Source organism: Triticum urartu, chromosome 5, assembly GCF_003073215.2.
Source record: "Triticum urartu cultivar G1812 chromosome 5, Tu2.1, whole genome shotgun sequence".
Taxonomy (NCBI): Eukaryota; Viridiplantae; Streptophyta; class Magnoliopsida; order Poales; family Poaceae; genus Triticum; species Triticum urartu.
The window spans coordinates 309,499,669-309,524,214 of record NC_053026.1 but is presented as its reverse complement, the minus strand read 5'-3'; the positions used below and the strand labels follow the sequence as shown (position 1 = coordinate 309,524,214).

The window sequence follows — 24,546 nt, the reverse complement described above, 5'->3', positions numbered from 1 at the left end:
TAATTTATACTAGTATGTATAATTCACCAACTATCTTCCGTAAAAGAAACCATTGATCTAATAATCTCAGGTGTTATATATGGCATCTTCATGGAAAAGTACTTTCCTACTAAGAGCACCTTCTGATGAGAATATCCTTTTTTCCTACTAACATAAGAGATGATGAGCAGTCAGCATCATATGGTAGCTAAGCTTTATCGTCGCCTGATCGAGAAAAGGCGACGACGCCCTTTTACTTAGCCGTGTCGCCCTTTTTTGCTTTCACAGGCTCAAGTCCAAGTGTTCTCACTCACCAAAACCTGAAGCAGTGTACGTACGTGCCCTAGACAACGGTGCTTCAGTTTCAACTCAAAGTCCAGCAGAGAGTTGGTGGGAAAGATGCTGCAATCTAATCATGTTTTTTCTTTCTTTCTTTCAAGCACCACACTGCCACCACAAATAATTCATCTGTGCAAATATGCTATAAATACCCACGCCCCAGCAAGCTAGCTCAAGGCAACACACGCACGCTCAATAGTCTGCACTGCACACGCACACACAGTCGGGTGCGATCGAGAGCATGGCTGCTGGCACGAATGCTAGTGCTCTGTGCTTCGTCCTGCTAGTCGTCATGGCGGCCGGCGGGGCGTCGGCGCAGCTGTCGACGGGGTTCTACTCGAGCTCGTGCCCGGGCGCGCTGGGCGCAGTCGCGTCGGTGGTGCAGTCGGCCGTGGCGAAGGAGCCGCGCATGGGCGCGTCCATCCTCCGCCTCTTCTTCCACGACTGCTTCGTCCAGGGCTGCGACGGGTCGCTGCTCCTCGACGACACGCCGAGCTTCCAGGGGGAGAAGACGGCGATGCCCAACAACGGGTCGGTGCGAGGGTTCGAGGTCATCGACGCCATCAAGGTGGCCGTCGAGAATATCTGCCCGGGCGTCGTCTCCTGCGCCGACGTGCTCGCCATCGCCGCCAGGGACAGCGTCGTCGCCGTACGTATAGGAGCCTGCCTACTCCTACTCCCCATGCATACGTTAACGTACTTTTTAGTTCGTTAGATTATACTGTATACGTGCAACGAACGACATGCATGCTGAAACTGTGAGCATGCATGTGTAGCTGGGCGGGCCGAACTGGGCAGTGAAGGTCGGGCGGAGGGACTCGACGACGGCGAGCTTCAGCGGCGCCAACAACAACATCCCCCCGCCGACGTCGGGGCTCGCCAACCTCACGTCGCTCTTCGCGGCGCAGGGACTCTCCCAGAAGGACATGGTCGCGCTCTCCGGTGCGTACCTCCATCCATCGCTCAAAGCAATACATAATTGTTATTATTTTTGCGTAGAATAATTATTTTATTGCCATTGCATTACAACCAACTAGTCCCAAGTACTCGTCAATTTATTGACTGGTGGATGATCACTGGTGCTTAAGAATGCAGTGGGAGTACGTACCTAATCTTTCGCCAAATAAAGAGAGGGAATGTAGCACTGATGTACAGTAATTAACAAGAAGGATGGCGACAAGAATCGATTCCCATGTGGGAGAATATGAACCGTTTCACACTCTGCTTCTACTAGCTTTACTAGCTAGCTAGCTACACTGCACGATACAGCTGTAGCAGGCATGATCGCCAGCCGAACTGATAGCTAAGTTTTGACTTGAAAGCCTGGACATTGTTAATTTACTGGTGACGAGTTCAATCATCGGTGATTATTGAAATTTGAAAGTAATTACTCGTACTACCAATTAGAAGTAGTTTCCATTACTTTTTAGGCCGACGAAAAAAACTGGCATTGGCATGTGGTTGCCGGCATGGGTTTCTAGAAGAACCTCTTAGTTGTATTGCATGTTGCATGTCACAGATCTGAGGCCAGTATTCTAGCAGCCAGGCCACTTAACTTTTTCAGTGAAATGGCTGGCTCTGGCTTTAGTTGAAAGATGCCTCCCATCACATATTCACGTGTCATTGCACTTAATATTATTAAAGAAAAGATAAAGCTAGCGGTATATCTCGGCTAGTGCTTTATCTATAGAACGGGGCGAGAGCCCATTTTAAGAGAAGAATAAAGCCGGCATCCCATATATCCAACTTGATTATAAATTAATGACAACCACACATGCATATGATTCCTTCTACTCTGTTCCATCACCGACTCAAATTCCCTTTTCTTTCTTCCATTCTTTTTAGAGAATATACACACTTAGTTGCAAAGTAAGTGATAATTGAGTAAAAGTGCCAAAACGTTCCTTTGGGAAAAAAGGGCCCAAACGTTCCCTTTATTTTAAAAGGGGAAACTGAAGTATCCCTCATCACAAATTCTGTTTTCTCTGATTACATGGATGTACCTACGCAGGATCTCACACCATAGGCCAAGCTCGCTGCACGAACTTCCGAGCACACATCTACAACGAGACTGACATCGACAGCGGCTTCGCCGGGACCCGCCAATCGGGGTGTCCTCCTAACTCCGGCTCCGGCGACAACAACCTAGCACCGCTGGACCTCCAGACCCCGATCGCCTTTGAGAACAACTACTACAAGAACCTGGTTGCCAAGAAGGGGCTCCTGCACTCCGACCAGGAGCTCTTCAACGGTGGGGCCACTGACCCCCTGGTCCAGTACTATGCTAGCAGCCAGAGCGCTTTCTTCGCAGACTTCGTGGCAGGCATGATCAAGATGGGAGATATCTCGCCGCTCATAGGGAACAATGGAGAGATCAGGAAGAACTGCAGGAAGAGTAACTAAAATAACTATTACGATCAAGGTGATACAACGTATGTATTGAGAGATCCACGTTTTGTTGAAAGTTTGTGGTTCCACCTTGTTTTTTTATTTTTTTGTGCTTCCACAATTGTGAAATTAATATGTACTCAGTGATACGTCCGTTCATTGAATAATTCGACAATATATGAACCGTTTGTGTCATTGTGTGTTGCATCATTTCTACATTTCACATGTAGTACTTACGAGAGAATAGATGATTGGAAGACAAGTCATATAAAGCTCTTTCTCCCGACGTCACCAGCAAGCTCGTGATTCGCCTCCCCTTAGCTTACCGCTCCGGCGACCAGTGACGGGGAGGGGAATCCTGATGCCTCCGTTTCAGTTAGTAGTCTAGGTTAGGTTTTTGTAGTCCTTGCAGGTGTGGCGCTCGGCGGATGTCAGCGATTCTTCTTCGAGTTTATCATCTAGGCTCGGATCCTTCTCGAGTTGGCGTAGCCGATGGAGCTCTGTCGTAGATTCATATGGTCTCCTTGGGGTGGTGAGGTTAGGGTTTCTCGTCATGTGACGAGATTTGGTGTTAGTTGCTTCAAATATATGCAAGGGTTTAACGGTGATCACTGTGGCTTCATGGCTTCAGGGTGCTTGTACTTAGGGGCACATCCACGAAGACTTTCCGGCTGTCGTCGAAAAGGTCAAGTCTGCTCCGATTACGGAGCAGCCACAACGGTTTGTCGGTGACTCGTCCTGACGGCAGTAGTGCTTGTTCGGTGGTCTCGAAATCTTGATGTAATTTTTATTACGTTCGAGCTGGTAAACTTTTGTATTAGGTTGATGCTTCTCACAATAAGAAAAGGCATTAAAATAAGGGCATATAACCATAGATGGAACAAGTTAACCTGACGTACCGTAAAAAAGCGGAATTGAACGGTCTAAAATCCTAGCTAGAGTCTAGCAGTGGGAGGGTGCGTCCCATCCGTGTGTCGTCAGTGCAGCATGTCCTACTTTTTTTTTTTCCTTTTATGCTTTTGAGGGATGCAGCAAGTCCAACATCCTAGCTACTCCGACACGAGGTTACATATATGGTCATCAGTTATCTACTCAATGCCGGTTAGTTACGCTAAAGCCAACGTCGATGTCGATGATGCGCAGGTGCAGGTGCAGGTGCTTTTCTCAATTAGCCACCAAACGATGATTTGATTGCGACGAACTAACAATATTTGTCGGCCACAGTCAAGAAATGTATGCATGTTTATGCATGTTCTTTGTCCTCGGATAGCTTACCACCCATATGCGCCAAGTGGTAATATATGTACATATTTATATAATACATATTTCTAACGGCCGGGGTTGCTTTTTCCACGATGACCGCTGTCGGCCTGGGTATGTTGACACTTACCTATGTACCAGAAAGATTACATAGCAGATTAAGCTTTGGAGCAAATCGTGCCTGACATGAACGTGCAGAACAGCGAAGGGATTAGAACTGCATGTGTAACATTAAAGGGAACATTAGCATTAACATCAACATCAACATCAACGTGGCTGCAACTGTAGCATTTCTATTTAAACGACGCGAAGTCGCGTAAGGAATCGGCAATGTTTCTCGTCGGCTCAGGGTTGCAGTCGGCGTTGATAGTTTCATGCTACGTGATATTTTCCTCTTGAATAGATACTATGTTATGAACAACAGAACGACAAAGTCGATATGTCCGAGTGGTTAAGGAGACAGACTTGAAATCTGTTGGGCTACGCCCGCGCAGGTTCGATCCCTGCTGTCGACGAATTTTTTTTCCCCTTTGCGCTCCCCCCCTTTTCTCCAGTCAAATACCAGCAAAAGAGGTCATTTGTGCTGTTATATTTTTTTATGCATATAGTTATATTAATTTTCTTTAGTTTTTAAACAACGTCCGGCCTTCCATTTTCTTCAACAAACAGGCTGGTGCTAAAGATATCGGTTCTGTAGTTAACTCGCTCTCACGACCTTGACTCGCCAACTTCTCTGGTACTTAATGTTGCTTTCTTGTCTTTCGATTCCTATTCATCTGATGCGTTGATGCTTCAGAAGAAGCTTTGGCACTGACACCTTACTTTCTCTTGTATAGGGTTTTAACAGATAAACTATGTTTCACTACTTTATGCAGTCAAACAACAGGAAGAAACGCGCAGATACGATCCTTGTTGTCGACGATTTTTCCCCTTTGCGCTCCCATTCCCCTTTTCTCCAGTCAAATACTAACAAAAGAGGTCATGTGTGCTGTTACATTCTTTTTATATTTTCTATACATATAGTTATATTAAATTTCTTTAGTTTTTAAACAGCGTCCAACCTTCCATTTTCTAACAACGTACAACCTTCCATTTTCTTCAGCAAATGGGGTGGTGCTAAAGATGTTGGTTCTGTAGTTAACTCGCTCTCACGACCTTGACTCGCCAACTTCTTCGGTACTTAATGTTGCTTTCCTGTCTTTCAATTTCTATTCATCTGATGTGTTGAAGCTTGGGAAGAAGCTTTGGAATTGACACCTTACTTTTTTTCATATATGGTTTTAACAGATAAACTATGTTACACTATTTTATGCAATCAAACAACAGGAAGAAAATTGCACTATAAGTCTTATGAAACAACAGATTATCCGCCGTAACCAAAACATTTGTGCCTCCACATCAGAAGCAATTAGTGATGGCTAAAGAAAGAGATTTTCAATATATGTGAATCAGGAAAGATACACGTTGTACGAAGAATTGAATTCTCTAGTTACCAAAAGCGCACCGTTGCATTGTGCATGCTTGCATATGGCACGACCGTTGATTCGTAGGACAAGTACGTCCGGATGTTTGAGAGCGCATGCATAGACGCCAAGATTAGATTTGTGACTGCGGTGGTCGAGGTGTTTGGACCTCTGTACTTGAGAGAACCACTGTCACAGACAATGCAAAGGTCCACTCTCGAAAGTAGAGGTTGCCCAGGTATGCTTGAATCTATTGATTGCATGCACCGGAGATGGAACATCAGCCCATATGCTTCATGAGGTCAATATCAGGACCATGTTAACAAACATACCATCTTTTTTAAGCAAGTTGCATCACAAGATCTTTGAACTTGGCATGTTTTCTTTGGCATGCCCGGGTCTCACAGTGATATCAACGTGCTGCAGCGGTCTCAATTATTTGATAGGTTGACCGAAGGAAAAGCTTTTTCGTGCAACTATACCATCAATGTTCATGACTACAACATGAGCTACTATCTCGTTGATGGTATATATCCTTCCTTGGCAACCTTCGTTAAGACTATCTCTGACCCATTTAGTCAGAAAATAGCTCATTTTGTCCAAAGACAAGAATGAGCTAAAAAAGGATGTGAAGAAGGCATTTAGAGTGATCCAAGCCTTCTTTGCAGTTGTTTGAGGACCTGCAAAAATATGGGATCCGAAGATCTTGTTGGAGGTGATGAATGTTGTGTCCCCCTGCATAACATGATCATGGAAGATGAGAGTGAAGATCATGTCAGAGGTTTGGAATTTGAGAACATAGATGGTCCTATCTAACTTTCACATTAGAATCGTACCACATTTAAGGAGTTTGTCAAAATGGATCAACAAATTTGACATAGAGTAACTCGGGAGTACCTCAAGGAAGATCCGATTAAGCACATGTGGCTACTTAAACGGGAGAACTAAAACATATGTGCGAGTTAAACTTAAATTTGAACTATTTTATTTCAAAACTTAAACTTAGTTGGATTGTAATATTACATTTGAACTAGCATCACATTTGAATATTTTCACTCTTTGAATATTTTATGTTGTTATTTTGAAAAAAATTCACAAATACAAAAATTTTGTATATCTTTCATGGATAGAAGAGTATAACAAATTACAAGGTCTCCGACACTAGATCAAAATGGAGGAGAGAGAGAGAGAGAGAGAGAGAGAGAGAGAGAGAGGCTGGGGTTACAAACTACCACATGCGGACTACTCGCTAATGATGTTGGCCAGGCCAAAAACACCTGCTTGCACCCATAGTCGAACTTCATCCTTGATGAACTGTAAGAGGTGGCTCAAGGAGGGCCGTAGAGCATCGAAGACGCACCCAAGAGATTCCATGCTGTCAAAAGAAAGAGGGAAGAGAATCCTTTGCAGCAAGTGATGGAAGATGACGTGGCCAGAGCATCAAAGCCACCACTTGAGTAAGAAGGCGTCTGGGTGGGACGGAGCGATAGTAGAGCCACACCACGCAAGAACTTCATGCCAAAGCTGGCGAGAGAAGGAGCATCCAACGAGGAGGTGTTGCATGCTCTCCTTTTCTTAGTCGAGAGAAGATAACTATCAACGTGAGGATTGGCGCGCGAGTCTTTCCGTAGTCCAACATCGATCCATGACACAATTATTTTGAATGTTGCGGACTTAAAAAAACAGAGAGAAATATTCGAGTCAAATCTGAACTAGTCCATACGCAAATATTGCGTCTCTTTTAAGGATTTGCGTTGGAGATGCCCTGAATGGCCCTTCAAAGAAAATGCCCTCAATGGCGCTAGCGGGCAAACGTTCGTTCTAAACGCCCATGTTCTGGATTTGGGTGCTGCTCCAGCCTCCAGAGACCAAAGTCGGAGTAGGCGCTAGATAGAAGACCTGCACGAACTCATACCGTCTACGCAATCTTCTGGAAAAAAAACGAAAACGAAACGTCGGCGCAACGGACAACGGACTTCGACTCGGAGAAAGCAATCACGCTGTAGTTTCAAGACGAACTTCTTTCTTAAAATCGAGCAGGAGCAATCGCCGAACCACGCCCGCTGCCTCAGTCCGACCACGGCCCGCTCCTCGATTTCGCAAGGTGAGCTTTTCGTTCCCCTTCCCCTCACTTCTTGATCCCCAATCTGGTGAGATCACGCGCGCGGTAGTTCCCCTCCCCTGTCTCGATTTCTCCCCTGATCCGCCGCCCCCTCCCGTCGCTTTCCTTCCGTCGATTTGTGTTCGATCGCTTCCGTCGAGCGAATCATCGCCTTGGTTTTTGCGATTTCAGGATTTGGGTGCTGCTCCAGAGACAAAATTGTTGGCCCCTCAATTTTTTTTTCTGTTGTTTCCGGAGAGTAAAATCGATTGGGTTGCTATAAGCAGCATGTGATGATTCGCTTTTATGGCAGGTGAACATGCGCACGATGGGTTTGGGATTGGGAGCGCCGTTCTTCCTCCTCGTCCTCCTCTTGCTGGCCGCTGGCACTGGAGCTGTGCCGCAGGACAAGAGGGTTCGCAGGAATTATGGTATATACTCGGTGCTTCCTCCTCTTACAGTACTTCCTTGCTAGTCGCTACTGTACCTAAGAAGTAATCTAAATGCTACGCAAATTTTCTGGAAAAACTGACAAGCTTGACACAAAGTTTCAAGACCGAATTCAATTCACAGCTCCACAAACAAAAAGGACTAATCTGACTGTGAAATAGTTCAAATTTGAGGTGAATAATAATATATGTTTTGCAGTATTGCACTATTGAGTTTGTATCTACAGTCTGATTGTTTTTCTTTATCTATTTACCGAGTTTCGCAATGAAATTTCAGGGCATTGTAGATGCATCTTATATCAATGTTGTTGAAAAAAATTCAGGTCTTTTTGTGACTATTAGATGTAGTTTTAAGAGGAGAAAGAACTGGATATTTTCTCTCTCTTAACGGCCTTCCTGTGCTGCTAAATCTTATTCAAGTTCATCTTCATAAAATTAGTACCTCCAATATGCAAATTGGAGAACAAATTCTAGTTTTTCTGCAATGAAAATATCGTCTTTTGATGTATATCTTGGTCCAGTTATAGTATTGGAATACATAACATTATATGTGCAGCTGATGTATTTGGTTTAAATTGGAATTGAAGTTGAAGTTTACGATGTCATGTTGCTATCTTCTTATGACTTGGGCATCGATTATTTTGTCACACCGTCCATCTGTTGGCATCAAGCCGGTTAGATTGTGTCAACATGACCTGAATATCATTTTATTTTTCTTTCTGATTTCTGAATAGCGCGTGTCTGTATAAGATGGATTACCATTTTTGACATATAGATAGATTCAGGATAACCAACTTCCTTGTTTTAACACCATTAACTTCTGGAATATGGAATATGTGTTTTACTGTTTTGTATGCTTTATACGACAATTAGTTCATGTCCCTAGTTCAAGGCCTAGCTGGGGAATTCACGTGCACAAAGATTCTCTTCCTTGTGTTTGCCATTGTTCTTAATTGGTGATACTATCTGCATTATTTGGTCTCAGTTCTTCTCGATCTCAATACAATCGAGATCCGCCCAAATGACAAGGAGGAAATTGCCTCTAGCAAAATTCCTGTCTCTGGTGAGAGTGGCAGCACAGTATGCTCAACTTGTGAGAATTTGACAAATAAAGCTGTCAGTTATCTTAGTGATAAACAAACACAAGATGAGATCATGGAGATTCTTCATGGTGCCTGTTCTCAGACATTCTCCTTAGAACAGAAGGTACACCACTTTTATATTGCTTCACCAAATGCTACATGCTCAAAAGATACCCCTTGAACAGCAGTAGGGTATGACCTGTTGTTTGCATGAACTCTTTCTATCTCTGCAGTGCCTTGAGATGGTGGACTCGTATGCAACTCTTCTCTTCGCCAAGATCACTGAAATCAAGCCAGACGAGTTCTGCAAACAGTATGGCCTCTGTAGGGACGTATCTTTTCTGTCTGTTGCGAAAAGTGAAAGCACTTGCACATTTTGCCGCCACCTCGTCGATGAAGTTCTCTCGAAAATGAGAGATCCTGACGCTCAGGTAACTAATCTGCTTCATTGACATAAGGGATAAGTATATTTTTCGTCCCTCAACTTTTTTGATAGTATAGAAATGGTCCCTCAACTGTAAAACCAGTAAATCTTAGTCCCTCAATATTCAAAACCGGATAAGTTTAGTCCCTCAACTTTTAATACCGGATAAGTTTAGTCCCTTCGGGTGGTTTTCCGCCGACGTGAAGTGGTTTTGACTCTGCGCGGTGGCTATCGGCCATGACGCCACCCCTTCCGGCCGAAGCAGCGCCCAACACACGGTCATTCTCCTGTACAAAGGTAGCCTCGTACTAGCTCGCTCGTGTATAAAGCAAGCTCTCCCTGATGCGCTTCTGGCTTAGGCCGTTGATTTTTTTTCCCGTTTTCTTCTCATTCAGTTAGCAGGGCACGAGCTCACTATTTTCTGTCGAGGCCGTGTGAGTCGAGTCCGGCAGCTGCATCCATGTCGTTCCATGTCGCTGCAAGTGTCTAGCAGCACGTCAAGTTGTTTGCTGCACAAACTACTCAAGTGCTGATGTTCACATCAGAGTGCACCTGAGCGTGTGAGTTGAGAGCTAACACTGGCCGGTGCTTTTGGCCCGAGAGGAATCAGCTTAGATCAATTAACGTGCATACGTAAGCTAGTTGTCTGCACAAAACCACCAAAAACAACACGTGGGACTAAACTTATCCGGTTTTAAAAGTAGAGGGACTAAGTTTTGTTGGTTTTGAAGTTAAGGGATCATTTCTCTACTTTCAAAAGAATTGAGGGATGAAAAATATACTTTTCCCTTGACATAATCGGTGTCCTGACCTGATCTTTTCCGTCTCTTAACATTTGCCTTGTGATATCTGTAGTTTGAGATACTTCAACTTCTCATCAAGGAGTGCAACAAGGTTAAAGGTCATGTGCAGGAGGTAAGCTTTTTTTCACTTATATATATGGTCTATGACTCCCTAGATTTTCTCTACGCTATCGTGCAATTTGTCGGATTCTGTGCATCAAGGAGCCATTGTCTGCTCCTTGATCGTGTGCAATAATGACATGGTTTGTTGCTCTCTATCGGCAGTGCAAGAGAATGGTTCTGGAATACGTTCCCCTCATCCTGGTCAACGGCGAGAAGCTCCTCGAGAAGAAGGATGTATGCACTCTTATGCAAGCCTGTGACGCCAGCAAAACGAGAGCCGGCGGATCGTTCTTCGATGGGGAACTGAGGAGCGATGCTTGATGACAGAAACACACATCACTTGTAGGGATGGTGGAAACAGGGTGATGAGGTGATTGTTGTACATATAAGTTGGCTCTGTTCTTTGAAACGTCCTTATACTAGCATTAGGGAGAGGTACGAAGAGATTGCGCAACACTCTGTCAAGTTATTGTGTATGAGCTCGTGCTACTACTACTATCTATAAAAAACAATGAAGGTCATACCTTCTGTTGATTGAATTTTAATTTACATCCAGAGGTCTGAAAGAAGTTAGATATGGTAAGTTACAGATGCTCTCCTTGCAAAGATCGGCTGCTAGCAGTGAAATTTTTAAACAGAAGGATTTGCAACATTTTTCATCCGAACCTTGACGACAGGATTGGCCGTAGTTCCACATTCGCCATGTGAGATAAATCTTTACAATTACTAGTAAGTAGATTGGGTACTTATTTGCACGATCTAGCATGTTGCGAGAGCCCGGTTGTCACGCTTGGACGGGAATTCTTCGTATGGACATTGAAATCCTCTTGGGTAGGGTGTATTTAGTTCGAGGGACAAGCGGGTGATTTTGGGCGCCCGCACGAGCCAAAGTAGCCCTACGATATTGTAGGGCTACTTTCTTTTTTACGCTCAAAAAAAAGTAGCCCTACGATAAACAGAAGAGATAACCTAGCAACCAAATACACTCGAAGTGACACATTTGAGGTGATAGGTTTGTCTATCCGAAACACGGATATCCCTGCCTCAATAAAATGATAACCCAACAACCAAACACACCTAAGTGACACATTTGAGGTGATATGTTGACCGCAGTGGAAATCTCTATTTGGATTGGTAGAGAAGCGTTTCAAAACTTGCATGATAACAGAAAAAGGGAATGTCAACTAGATACAGAGCAAAAAACTTGGCAATATACATAGTTTGACTATTTGATAGAAAATTTGGCAATATGTATATGGTAAAGAGCCTACATCAATTTTCCGTACATGACTATTTCATAAAAAAAATTAGCAATATGTGTATGGTAAACAGCCTACATCAATTTTCTGCACATGACTATTTCATAGTTTGACTTAAACTAGCACAATATGTGTATGGTAAACAGCCTACATCAATTTTCTGCACATGACTATTTCATAGTTGCAACGGGAAAATTGATGTTTTGTGCAAGCATAATGTCTCACAGCACCGGATTCACTATGAAGAACATGCTGCAACGCAACATCCTTCTACAAAATGAATATAAAAAAATATGATGCAATTTAGCCTTGTTAATATTTTCTTTGTTGGGCATAATCTTCCACTGATTTCATTTAAGTATAATCCTTCCTTTAATTACTATGAGGTTCTCACCCGTTTTAGTCGGGAAGCAAATCCTTTCTTTTCTAATTTAGCATCCCCAACACATTGAAGTCTATAGATCCTTTCTTTTAATTATCCTACCTTTTTTTACCTCAAATCCTTTCTTTAATTAGCCTCATCTATTTGAATATTCTACTTATTAAGACCACAATATTTCTTTTAATTATTTTATCGGTTTACTCATAATCCTTTCTTTAATTAGCCACATCTATTTAAATATTTTATTTAAGCCCACAAGCCTTCCTTTAATTAGCTATTCGCTTAATTAACTCGCCCTAAACACGAGGACTGCCACTTGTATATTTAGAACGAGTTGGGATTAGCTCGCCCTAAACACGAGGACTGCCACTTGTATATTTAGCGCGAGTTGGGATTAGTAAATGTTAATGGTGCATAGGTCGTTGCCACGTCAAAGATCCAGACAGGAGGTCATGTGTTCAATTCCAACAATGTTGATTTATTTTGACCCAATTATTTTTCGCGGTCTCTTTGAAAGCCCATAAAAGGCACATCAACATATAAGTACCTGGCCCAGGCCGCTTAGCATGTGTACGAGCCAAACGAAAAGGACTAAACCAAACCAAGAATACCTATTCACTTTAATAGTAGGTATATAGATATAGATATAGATACAGATAGATATAGATATAGTTTGTTTTTGTCGACATTCAAATCCATCTAATGATGATCTTCTTATTATTCTACTGCCTCGGCTTACCATGCCCAATTTGTGGGGATGACCTTATCAATGCTTAAGTCGGTGACTGGGAGACTTAAGCCCCTCCCTAGGGCAAGTTCTGTGTGTGCTTGATCATCCAAAATATAGTTTGGATTGTTGGCCGCTTGGAGAACCGAGGATGGACTAATTGTGAAATATGCAAGCTTTGCAGGTGTGTCCCTGAGATGACGGCGCATATTATTATTTTTTCAATGCTAGCACTGCATAAGAATTTGAAACGTGATCTTTGATTGGCTTGGCCACAACGAACTAAACCCCGAAACTTGGCACGGCCTTACCTCGGTTAAGGAATGATGGATGGAGGTAATCCCAAGGGGAAGGCCATTATGTTCCTTCTAATGTTGGTCTCATGGGTGATTTGGAATGAGGACAACTATCGAGTTTTTAGGAAGACTCTGACCATGACAACGATTATTTTCTCCTACATCAAAAGAGAGGTGGCCTTATGTTCCATCATGGGCGCCAAACTTTTAGGGGCTATTACTCTGTGAAAGTACTTCTTGTTTTCCTCCTTTGGGACTGCGGCCTCACCTTGTACATACTTCCTCACTTAATGAATCGAAAATGGCAAAGGTTTCGCCATCTTTTCAAAGATAAAAAAATCCTTCTCATCTCTTTGCATTTACAGAAATCTCAATGATCTTCTTAGCGTCCACATAGAAATAGTTATTTGTATGGATTGATGCTTCACAAAAGGATATAGAAACCACTGCATCTTTCTTGAGGAAAAGAAATACTCCAGTTATTTGTCAATCGCCTAAAAAAAGCAAAAAATATTTATTTACCAAGATTTCTTATTATCACTTGATCTAAAGCATAAATACACGATTAATTATGGCATTTCCAAATACCATATAGTCTAAAATATGAGTGCTCGTGGTAAAATTTCAGTGATTGGTTCAAGTGCGCCGCTCCTCCCGTGGATGTTTCTGTCAGGTTTCTGGCAAGCTACCTGTCCTCCTTACAGTCCATTGTGACCTGCCCTGATGTTGATTATGCCAAAGGAAAATCCCCGGTTCACTTCTGCTTCCCCTTACTGCTCGAACATGTGATAATACCCCCATTCATATTGTTCCATGGTCACCGATGGATAGGATTGTACCCCCATTCATATTGCTACTAGGCGTGTAAAACTAAACACGAATGGTTCTATTTTGGATGGGATTGTGGTACTGGTATGCTTCTTCGAGACCACATCGGAGGCATTGTTTTCAGTCCTGTAGACATTTGTTTTCATGCAATGATGTGTTGGAAGCTGAGATTCTAGCTATCCAGGAGGGACTCATGCTAGCTCTACGATGGAGCAATCTGCCAATCGACATTGAAAGTGACATCCTGGAGGCAGTAAACAAGTTGACGGGTGGAGAAACAAATAGATCAAAATACGTCTTGTTAGAGAAATCAAAGAAAGCATGTCGGAATATAGTTCTTTTGTTACTCATATCCGCCGCAGTTGTAAGGCCAACTCCATTGCGCGACTCTATCCTGTCCGCCCTCGTTCATTTGGGATAAAACGGACGAATAGCGCGGCCCAGCGCATGGTCTTAAATGGACAAATGTCTGGATTCCGTCCGTTTTCGACCCATCCCCGGCCCAAACTTGCGCTCGGTTTGGGGTGAAACGGACGCGCGCGGACGGCCTGGATGCACGCCCTTGTCCCCCCATGGCCCGCCTGTCGGGGACACTAGCAGTCCCTCCGCTCCCAACGCTTCCACCCTCTCTCTCCCGCCCTGCCTCGCCGCCGCCGCCGCCGCTATTCTCCGGCCGCCTCCTCACCGCGCAGCCCCCGGCCGTCCCTACCAAACCACGTCTCGACATGGCCGCCACCACGCCCGCGCCTTGGCCGTAGTTTTGGTCATCGGTCGAAGGTTTGGCCGTCGCCGTCTTTGCCGGTCGCAGAGGGGACAGGACCGCCGGCGACGCACCACGGCGTCCTCGGCAGCTTCCGACGAGAGCTCCACAACGGCCAGTAGCCGGCCGGCAACCACCCCTGTTGCGTCGAGGCGATCATCGCGGCCTCTTCGCCACCACGCCCGCAAGGTGTTCGGCATTTTGCCCACAAATGTATGGACAGTGGAGACGAGTTTTTCTTTCATCACTTCCTTTGTTCATCGGACGATTCGTCGTCGGATGATGACACTTGTAGAAAAAAGGTCAAACGTGAAGCACATTAGTGCCGGTTTGAATTTGAGCCGGCACTAATTGTACCATTAGTGCCGGTTCGAACGGCTATGCATTAATGCCGGTTCGTGTTGAACCTTTAGTACCGGTTCGTGCCACGAACCGGTACTAAAGGGGTGATGGCAGGCTGGCGTCAGGCCGGGGCCCCACGATCACCTTTAGTACCGGTTCATGTCACAAACCGGTACTAAAGGGCTAACCTTTAGTACCGGTTTGTGCCACGAACCGGTACTAAAGGGGTCTGACCTATAGTACCGGTTTGTGACACAAACCGACACTATAGGGCAATTTTCAAACTCTACCCCCCCCCCCGTGTGTCGCCATTTCAGTTCTGAAAAAATCAAAAGAAAATGATAAAAATTTCAAAAAATAAAATCCTTCGAGAGGTAGTTATATTACTACATCTACTAGTTAGGAAAATTTGAAAACTTAAATTTGGACATGTTTTGCAAAAAGTGTAGGGAAAATGTAAAACGGCTATAACTTTTGCATACGATGTCGGAAAAAAACGTATAATATATCAAAAAATTCAGCACGAAAATCCGCATCCGGTGGAGACCGCCTACGGCTTGTTTGGAATCTTTTAGAATTCTCAAATTCCAAAAGGAAAAAAGATATGGTCAAATTTCAGTTTTTTTAAAAAAATTTGGTTAAATCTGGTCAAACTACTTATTCAAGAAGTATTAATGTTACTACATAATTATTCAAGAATATTAGTGTTAGTAAATAATTATTTCAATTTTTTGAATTTTGGTCAAATCTGGTCAAACTATGGTCAAACTGTGGTCAAACTATGGTCAAACTTATTCAAGAAATATTAGCGTTACTAAATAATTACTATTTTTTTAGAATAATAGTTTCAAACTCAAACGGTGAAATGTGTGACTTCATGCTCAAGCTAAACTCCCGAGGGTTAATAGGATTAACATCTTACTATTGTCAGGAAAACAACAAGTGCAGACTTGGAAACGAAGGAGAATAGAACCTGAAAGTTAAGCGTGCTCGGATTGGAGTAGTGAGAGGGATGGGTGACCGGTCGGGAAGTTAGATGATTTGGAATGAGTGATCCACACTTGAGCAGTTAAGAGAGGTGATTAGAGACTAAATCATCAAATAATTCAGAAAAATTAAAAATCGAAAAAAAATCAAAAAAAATTTCCAAAATTTTCAAAAAAAATTTCAAAAGAAACCTTTAGTACCCAACCGGTACTAAAGGTGTTGGGGAACGTTACAGAAAACAAAAAATTTCCTACGGTTTCACCAAGATCCATCTATGAGTTCATCTAGCAATGAGTGATCGGATGCATCTACATACCTTTGTAGATCGCGAGCGGAAGCGTTCAAAGAACGGGGATGAGGTAGTCGAACACGACGTGATCCAAATCACCGGAGATCCTAGCACCGAACGGACGGCACCTCCGCGTTCAACACACGTACGGTCAGCGTAACGTCTCCTTCTTCTTGATCCAGCAAGAAGGAAGGAGAGGTGCATGGGCCCCTTGGGGCTGGTGCCCTTTGGAAACCTCCGCCTTCCACTTGTGGGACTCTTCCCCTTTGGAAACCCTAGGCGCATGGCCCCCTTGGGGCTGGTGCCCTTGGCCCATGTAGGCCAAGGCGCACCCCCTTACATCCCATGTGGCCCCCGGGGCAGGTGGACCCACCCGGTGGACCCCCGGAACCCTTCCGGTGGTTCCGGTACAATACCGGTGACCCCGAAACTTGTCCCGATGGCCGAAACAGCACTTCCTATATATAATTCTTTACCTCCGGACCATTCCGGAACTCCTCGTGACGTTCGGGATCTCATCCGGGACTCCGAACAACATTCGGGTTACTGCATATACATATCCCTACAACCCTAGCGTCACCGAACCTTAAGTGTGTAGACCCTACGGGTTCGGGAGACATGTAGACATGACCGAGAGGACTCTCCGGTCAATAACCAACAGCGGGATCTGGATACCCATGTTGGCTCCCACATGCTCCACGATGATCTCATCGGATGAACCACGATGTCGAGGATTCAAGCAACCCCGTATGCAATTCCCTTTGTCAATCGGTATGTTACTTGCCCGATATTCGATCATCGGTATCCCAATACCTCGTTCAATCTCGTTACCGGCAAGTCACTTTACTCGTACCGTAATGCATGATCCCGTGACCAGACACTTGGTCACTTTGAGCTCATTATGATGATGCCTTACCGAGTGGGCCTAGTGATACCTCTCCGTCATACGGAGTGACAAATCCCAGTCTTGATCCGTGTCAACCCAACAGACACTTTCGGAGATACCCGTAGTATACCTTTATAGTCAACCAGTTACGTTGTGACGTTTGGCACACCCAAAGCACTCCTATGGTATCCGGGAGTTACACGATCTCATGGTCTAAGGAAAAGATACTTGACATTGGAAAACTCTAGCAAACGAACTATACGATCTTGTGCTATGTTTAGGATTGGGTCTTGTCCATCACATCATTCTCCTAATGATGTGATCTCGTTATCAATGACATCCAATGTCCATAGTCAGGAAACCATGACTATCTGTTGATCAACGAGCTAGTCAACTAGAGGCTTACTAGGGACATGTTGGTGTCTATTATTCACACATGTATTACGATTTCCGGATAACACAATTATAGCATGAATGAAGACAATTATCATGAACAAGGAAATATAATAATAATGCTTTTATTATTGCCTCTAGGGCATATTTCCAACAGTCTCCCACTTGCACTAGAGTCAATAATCTAGTTACATTGTGATGAATCAAACACCCATGGAATTCTGATGTTGATCATGTTTTGCCCTAGGGAGAGGTTTAGTCAACGGATCTGCTACATTCAGGTCCGTATGCACTTTACAAATATCTATGTCTCCATCTTGAACATTTTCACGAATGGAGTTGAAGCGACGCTTGATGTGCCTTGTCTTCTTGTGAAACTTGGGCTCCTTGGCAAGTGCAATAGCTCCAGTGTTGTCACAGAAGAGCTTGATCGGCCCTGACGCAGTGGGTATGACTCCTAGGTCGGTGATGAACTCCTTCACCCAAATTGCTTCATGCGCTGCCTCCGAGGCTGCCATGTACCCCGCTTCACATGTAGATCCCGCCACGACGCTCTGCTTGCAACTGCACCAGCTTACTGCCCCGCCATTCAAAATATACACGTATCCGGTTTGTGACTTAGAGTCATCCAGATCTGTGTCGAAGCTAGCGTCGACGTAACCCTTTACGACGAGCTCTTCGTCACCTCCATAAACGAGAAACATTTCCTTAGTCCTTTTCAGGTACTTCAGGATATTCTTGACCGCTGTCCAGTGTTCCTTGCCGGGATTACTTTGGTACCTTCCTACCAAACTTATGGCAAGGTTTACATCAGGTCTGGTACACAGCATGGCATACATAATAGAACCTATGGCTGAGGCATAGGGGATGACACTCATCTCTTCTATATCTTCTGCCGTGGTCGGACATTGAGCTGAGCTCAATTTCATACCTTGTAACACAGGCAAGAACCCCTTCTTAGATTGATCCATATTGAACTTCTTCAATATCTTATCAAGGTATGTGCTTTGTGAAAGACCTATGAGGCGTCTTGATCTGTCTCTATAGATCTTGATGCCTAATATATAAGCAGCTTCACCAAGGTCCTTCATTGAAAAACTCTTATTCAAGTAGGCCGTGATGCTGTCCAAGAGTTCTATATCATTTCCCATCAAAAGTATGTCATCTACATATAATATGAGAAATGCTACAGAGCTCCCACTCACTTTCTTGTAAACGCAGACTTCTCCATAAGTCTGCGTAAACCCAAACGCTTTGATCATCTCATCAAAGCGAATGTTCCAACTCCGAGATGCTTGCACCAACCCATAAATCGAGCGTTGGAGCTTGCACACCTTGTCAGCATTCTTAGGATCGACAAAACCTTCCGGCTGCATCATATACAATTCTTCCTTAAGGAAACCATTAAGGAATGCCGTTTTGACGTCCATTTGCCATATCTCATAATCGTAGAATGCGGCAATTGCTAACATGATTCGGACGGACTTTAGCTTCGCTACCGGTGAGAAAGTCTCATCGTAGTCAACCCCTTGAACTTGTCGATAACCCTTAGCGACAAGCCGAGCTTTATAGATGGTCACATTACCATCCGCGTCTGTCTTTTTCTTAAAGATCCATTTATTTTCTATGGCTCGCCGTTCAACGGGCAAGTCAGTCAAAGTCCATACTTCGTTTTCATACATGGATCCTATCTCGGATTTCATGGCTTCTAGCCATTTGTCGGAATCCGGGCCCGCCATCGCTTCTTCATAGTTCGAAGGTTCACCGTTGTCCAACAACATGATTTCCAAGACAGGGTTGCCGTACCACTCTGGTGCGGAACGTGTCCTTGTGGACCTTCGAATTTCAGTAGGAGCTTGATGAGAAGTATCTTGATCATCATCAATAACTTCCTCTCTAGTTGGTGCAGGCACCTCAGGAACATTTTCCTGAGTTGTGCCATTTTCCGGTTCAAGAGGTAACACTTCATCAAGTTCTACTTTCCTCCCACTTACTTCTTTCGAGAGAAACTCTTTCTCTAGAAAGAATCCATTCTTGGCAACAAAGATCTTGCCTTCGGATCTGAGGTAGAAGGTATACCCAACAGTTTCTTTAGGGTATCCTATGAAGACGCATTTTTCCGACTTGGGTTCGAGCTTTTCAGGTTGAAGTTTCTTGACATAAGCATCGCATCCCCAAACTTTTAGAAACGACAACTTAGGTTTCTTACCAAACCATAATCCAAACGGTGTCGTCTCAACGGATTTCGACGGAGCCCTATTTAAAGTGAACGCGGCAGTCTCTAAAGCATAGCCCCAAAAAGATAGCGGTAAATCGGTAAGAGACATCATAGATCGTACCATATCTAATAGAGTGCGATTACGACGTTCGGACACACCATTACGCTGAGGTGTTCCAGGCGGCGTGAGTTGTGAAACTATTCCACATTTTCTTAAGTGTGTGCCAAATTCGTGACTCAAGTATTCTCCTCCACGATCTGATCGTAGAAACTTGATTTTCCTGTCACGTTGATTCTCAACCTCACTCTGAAATTCTTTGAACTTTTCAAAGGTTTCAGACTTGTGTTTCATTAAGTAGATATACCCATATCTACTCAAATCATCAGTGAGGGTGAGAACATAACGATAGCCACCGCGAGCCTCAACACTCATTGGACCGCACACATCAGTATGTATGATTTCCAATAAGTTGGTTGCTCGCTCCATTGTTCCTGAGAACAGAGTCTTGGTCATCTTACCCATGAGGCATGGTTCGCACGTGTCAAATGATTCGTAATCAAGAGACTCTAAAAGTCCATCTGTATGGAGCTTCTTCATGCGTTTGACACCTATGTGACCAAGGCGGCAGTGCCACAGGTATGTGGGACTATCATTGTCAACTTTACATCTTTTGGTACTCACATTATGAATATGTGTAGCACTACGCTCGAGATTCATTAAGAATAAACCATTCACCATAGGAGCATGACCATAAAACATATCTCTCATATAAATAGAACAACCATTATTCTCGGATTTAAATGAGTAGCCATCTCGAATTAAACGAGATCCCGATACAATGTTCATGCTCAAAGCTGGCACTAAATAACAATTATTAAGGTTTAAAACTAATCCCGAAGGTAAATGTAGAGGTAGCGTGCCGACGGCGATCACATTGACCTTGGAACCATTCCCGACGCGCATCGTCACCTCGTCCTTTGCCAGTCTCCTCTTATTCCGCAGCCCCTGCTTTGAGTTACAAATGTGAGCAACTGCACCGGTATCAAATACCCAGGAGCTACTACGGGTACTAGTAAGGTACACATCAATTACATGTATATCATATATACCTTTTGTTTTGCCGGCCTTCTTGTCCGCTAAGTATTTGGGGCAGTTCCGCTTCCAGTGACCACTTCCCTTGCAATAAAAGCACTCAGTCTCGGGCTTGGGTCCATTCTTTGGCTTCTTCCCAGCAGCTTGCTTGCCGGGCGCGGCAACTCCTTTGCCGTCCTTCTTGAAGTTCTTTTTACCCTTGCCCTTCTTAAACTTAGTGGTTTTATTCACCATCAACACTTGATGTTCCTTCTTGACTTCTACCTCTGCTGATTTCAGCATTGAAAATACCTCAGGAATGGTCTTTTCCATCCCCTGCATATTGAAGTTCATCACAAAGCTCTTGTAGCTTGGTGGAAGCGACTGGAGGATTCTGTCAATGACCGCATCATCCGGGAGATTAACTCCCAGCTGAGTCAAGCGGTTATGTAACCCAGACATAGTGAGTATGTGCTCACTGACAGAACTATTTTCCTCCATCTTACAGCTGAAGAATTTGTCGGAGACTTCATATCTCTCGACCCGGGCATGAGCTTGGAAAACCATTTTCAGCTCTTCGAACATCTCATATGCTCCATGTCTCTCAAAACGCTTTTGGAGCCCTGGCTCAAGGCTGTAAAGCATGCCGCACTGAACGAGGGAGTAGTCATCAGCACGTGTCTGCCAAGCGTTCATAACGTCTTGGTTCTGTGGAACAGGTGGGTCACCTAGCGGTGCTTGTAGGACATATTCTTTCTTGGCAGCTATGAGGATGATCCTCAGGTTCCGGACCCAGTCCGTATAGTTGCTGCCATCGTCTTTCAGCTTGGTTTTCTCTAGGAACGCGTTGAATTTGAGGACTACGTTGGCCATTTGATCTACAAGGCATATTGTAAAGATTTTTAGACTAAGTTCATGATAATAAAGTTCATCTAATCAAATTATTCAATGAACTCCCACTTAGATAGACATCCCTCTGCTAGACATCTAAGTACAACATGATCCGAGTCAACTAGGCCGTGTCCGATCATCACGTGAGACGGACTAGTCAACGTCGGTGAACATCTTCGCCCACAACAAATTGTGTTCTACTCGCGCAAGAAGAACTATGCATAGACCTAGCTCATGATGCCACTGTTGGGGTACGTTGCAGAAAACAAAAAATTTCCTACGGTTTCACCAAGATCCATCTATGAGTTCATCTAGCAACGAGTGATCGGATGTATCTACATACCTTTGTAGATCGCGAGCGGAAGCGTTCAAAGAACGGGGATGAGGTATTCGAACACGACGTGATCCAAATCACCGGAGATCCTAGCACCGAACGGACGGCACCTCCGCATTCAACACACGTACGGTCAGCGTAACGTCTCCTTCTTCTTGATCCAGCAAGAGGGAAGGAGAGGTTGAGGAAGATGGCTCCAGCAGCAGCACGACGGCGTGGTGGTGATGGAGCTGCAGTACTCCGTCAGGGCTTCGCCAAGCGCTATGGAGGAGGAGGAGGTGTTGGAGAGGGAGAAGGAGGCAACCAAAGGCATGGATGAAAAAGCCCTCCTTCCCCCACTATATATAGGAGGGCCTAGGGGGGGCGCCGGCCCTAGGAGATCCAATCTCCTAGGGGGCGGCGGCCAAGGGAGGTTTCCCTCCCTCCCAAGGCACCTAGGGGTGCCTTCCACTTGTGGGACTCTTCCCCTTTGGAAACCCTAGGCGCATGGGCCCCTTGGGGCTGGTGCCCTTGGCCCATGTAGGCCAAGGCGCACCCCCTTACAGCCCATGTTGCCCCCGGGGCAGGTGGACCCACCCGGTGGACCCCCGGGACCCTTCCAGTGGTCCCGGTACAATGCCGGTGACCCCGAAACTTGTCCCGATGGCCGAAACAGCACTTCCTATATATAATTCTTTACCTCCGGACCATTCCGGAACTCCTCGTGACGTCCGGGATCTCATCCGGGACTCCGAACAACATTCGGGTTACTGCATATACATATCCCTACAACCCTAGCGTCACCGAACCTTAAGTGTGTAGACCCTACGGGTTCGGGAGACATGTAGACATGATCGAGACGACTCTCCGGTCAATAACCAACAGCGGGATCTGGATACCCATGTTGGCTCCCACATGCTCCACGATGATCTCATCGGATGAACCACGATGTCGAGGATTCAAGCAACCCCGTATGCAATTCCCTTTGTCAATCGGTATGTTACTTGCCCGAGATTCGATCGTCGGTATCCCAATACCTCGTTCAATCTCGTTACCGGCAAGTCACTTTACTCGTACCGTAATGCATGATACCGTGACCAGACACTTGGTCACTTTGAGCTCATTATGATGATGCATTACCGAGTGGGCCCAGTGATACCTCTCCGTCATACGGAGTGACAAATCCCAGTCTTGATCCGTGTCAACCCAACAGACACTTTCGGAGATACCCGTAGTATACCTTTATAGTCACCCAGTTACGTTGTGACGTTTGGCACACCCAAAGCACTCCTACGGTATCCGGGAGTTACACGATCTCATGGTCTAAGGAAAAGATACTTGACATTGGAAAACTCTAGCAAACGAACTATACGATCTTGTGCTATGTTTAGGATTGGGTCTTGTCCATCACATCATTCTCCTAATGATGTGATCTCGTTATCAATGACATCCAATGTCCATAGTCAGGAAACCATGACTATCTGTTGATCAAACGAGCTAGTCAACTAGAGGCTTAACCTTAAGTGTGTAGACCCTACGGGTTCGGGAGACATGTAGACATGACCGAGATTGCTCTCCGGTCAATAACCAACAGCGGGATCTGGATACCCATGTTGGCTCCCACATGCTCCTCGATGATCTCATCGGATGAACCACGATGTCGAGGATTCAAGCAACCCCGTATACAATTCCCTTTGTCAATCGGTATGTTACTTGCCCGAGATCTGATCGTCGGTATCCCAATACCTCGTTCAATCTCATTACCGGCAAGTCACTTTACTCGTACCGTAGTGCATGATCCCGTGACCAGACACTTGGTCACTTTGAGCTCATTATGATGATGCATTACCGAGTGGGCCCAGTGATACCTTTCCGTCATACGGAGTGACAAATCCCAGTCTTGATCCGTGTCAACCCAACAGACACTTTCGGAGATACCCGTAGTATAACTTTATAGTCACCCAGTTATGTTGTGACGTTTGGTACACCCAAAGCACTCCTACGGTATCCGGGAGTTACACGATCTCATGGTCTAAGGAAAAGATACTTGACATTGGAAAACTCTAGCAAACGAACTATACGATCTTGTGCTATGTTTAGGATTGGGTCTTGTCCATCACATCATTCTCCTAATGATGTGATCTCGTTATCAATGACATCCAATGTCCATAGTCAGGAAACCATGACTATCTGTTGATCAACGAGCTAGTCAACTAGAGGCTTAGTAGGGACATGTTGGTGTCTATTATTCACACATGTATTACGATTTCCGGATAACACAATTATAGCATGAATAAAGACAATTATCATGAACAAGGAAATATAATAATAATGCTTTTATTATTGCCTCTAGGGCATATTTCCAACAAAAGGTCCCCCATACCAGGGTGTGAGCTCACGCCACGTGGTGGCACTTTAGCGCCGGTTCGTGCCGAACCGGTACTAAAGGAGGGGGGCTTTAGTGCCGGTTCCATAACCGGAACTAAAGGCCCTTACAAACCGGTTTTAAAGCT

At 44.6% G+C, this 24,546-nt stretch overlaps 2 protein-coding genes and 1 non-coding gene across 3 annotated transcripts; all 3 read left to right on the top strand.

Annotated features, from left to right (window-relative positions):
* The first annotated feature begins 483 nt into the window (after positions 1-483).
* Positions 484-2,901, top strand: LOC125508755 (peroxidase 4-like). Its single transcript, XM_048673542.1, has 3 exons — positions 484-967; positions 1,095-1,260; positions 2,330-2,901. Exons 1-3 carry the CDS (start codon positions 560-562, stop codon positions 2,719-2,721), a joined length of 966 nt encoding a protein of 321 aa, XP_048529499.1. The 5' UTR covers positions 484-559; the 3' UTR covers positions 2,722-2,901.
* Positions 2,902-4,399: 1,498 nt separating this feature from the next.
* On the top strand, positions 4,400-4,481 carry TRNAS-UGA. The gene has a single exon. It is a non-coding gene; the product is annotated as a tRNA-Ser (tRNA).
* Positions 4,482-7,238: 2,757 nt separating this feature from the next.
* LOC125508754 (prosaposin-like) lies at positions 7,239-10,935 on the top strand. Its single transcript, XM_048673541.1, has 6 exons — positions 7,239-7,533; positions 7,844-7,961; positions 8,965-9,185; positions 9,295-9,492; positions 10,341-10,400; positions 10,553-10,935. The coding sequence occupies exons 2-6, from the start codon at positions 7,850-7,852 to the stop codon at positions 10,709-10,711; spliced, it is 750 nt and encodes a 249-aa protein (XP_048529498.1). The 5' UTR covers positions 7,239-7,533; positions 7,844-7,849; the 3' UTR covers positions 10,712-10,935.
* Positions 10,936-24,546: the final 13,611 nt, after the last annotated feature.

Bases quoted from the DNA above. Each gene is read 5' to 3' on its own strand.
- LOC125508755 (XM_048673542.1), top strand. From the start codon at position 560: ATGGCTGCTGGCACGAATGCTAGTGCTCTGTGCTTCGTCCTGCTAGTC. The intron at 968-1,094 runs GTACGTATAGGA...ATGCATGTGTAG, and splicing joins CCAGGGACAGCGTCGTCGCC to CTGGGCGGGCCGAACTGGGC. The intron at 1,261-2,329 runs GTGCGTACCTCC...GTACCTACGCAG, and splicing joins GGACATGGTCGCGCTCTCCG to GATCTCACACCATAGGCCAA.
- LOC125508754 (XM_048673541.1), top strand. From the start codon at position 7,850: ATGCGCACGATGGGTTTGGGATTGGGAGCGCCGTTCTTCCTCCTCGTC. The intron at 9,493-10,340 runs GTAACTAATCTG...TGATATCTGTAG, and splicing joins TGAGAGATCCTGACGCTCAG to TTTGAGATACTTCAACTTCT. The intron at 10,401-10,552 runs GTAAGCTTTTTT...CTCTATCGGCAG, and splicing joins TTAAAGGTCATGTGCAGGAG to TGCAAGAGAATGGTTCTGGA.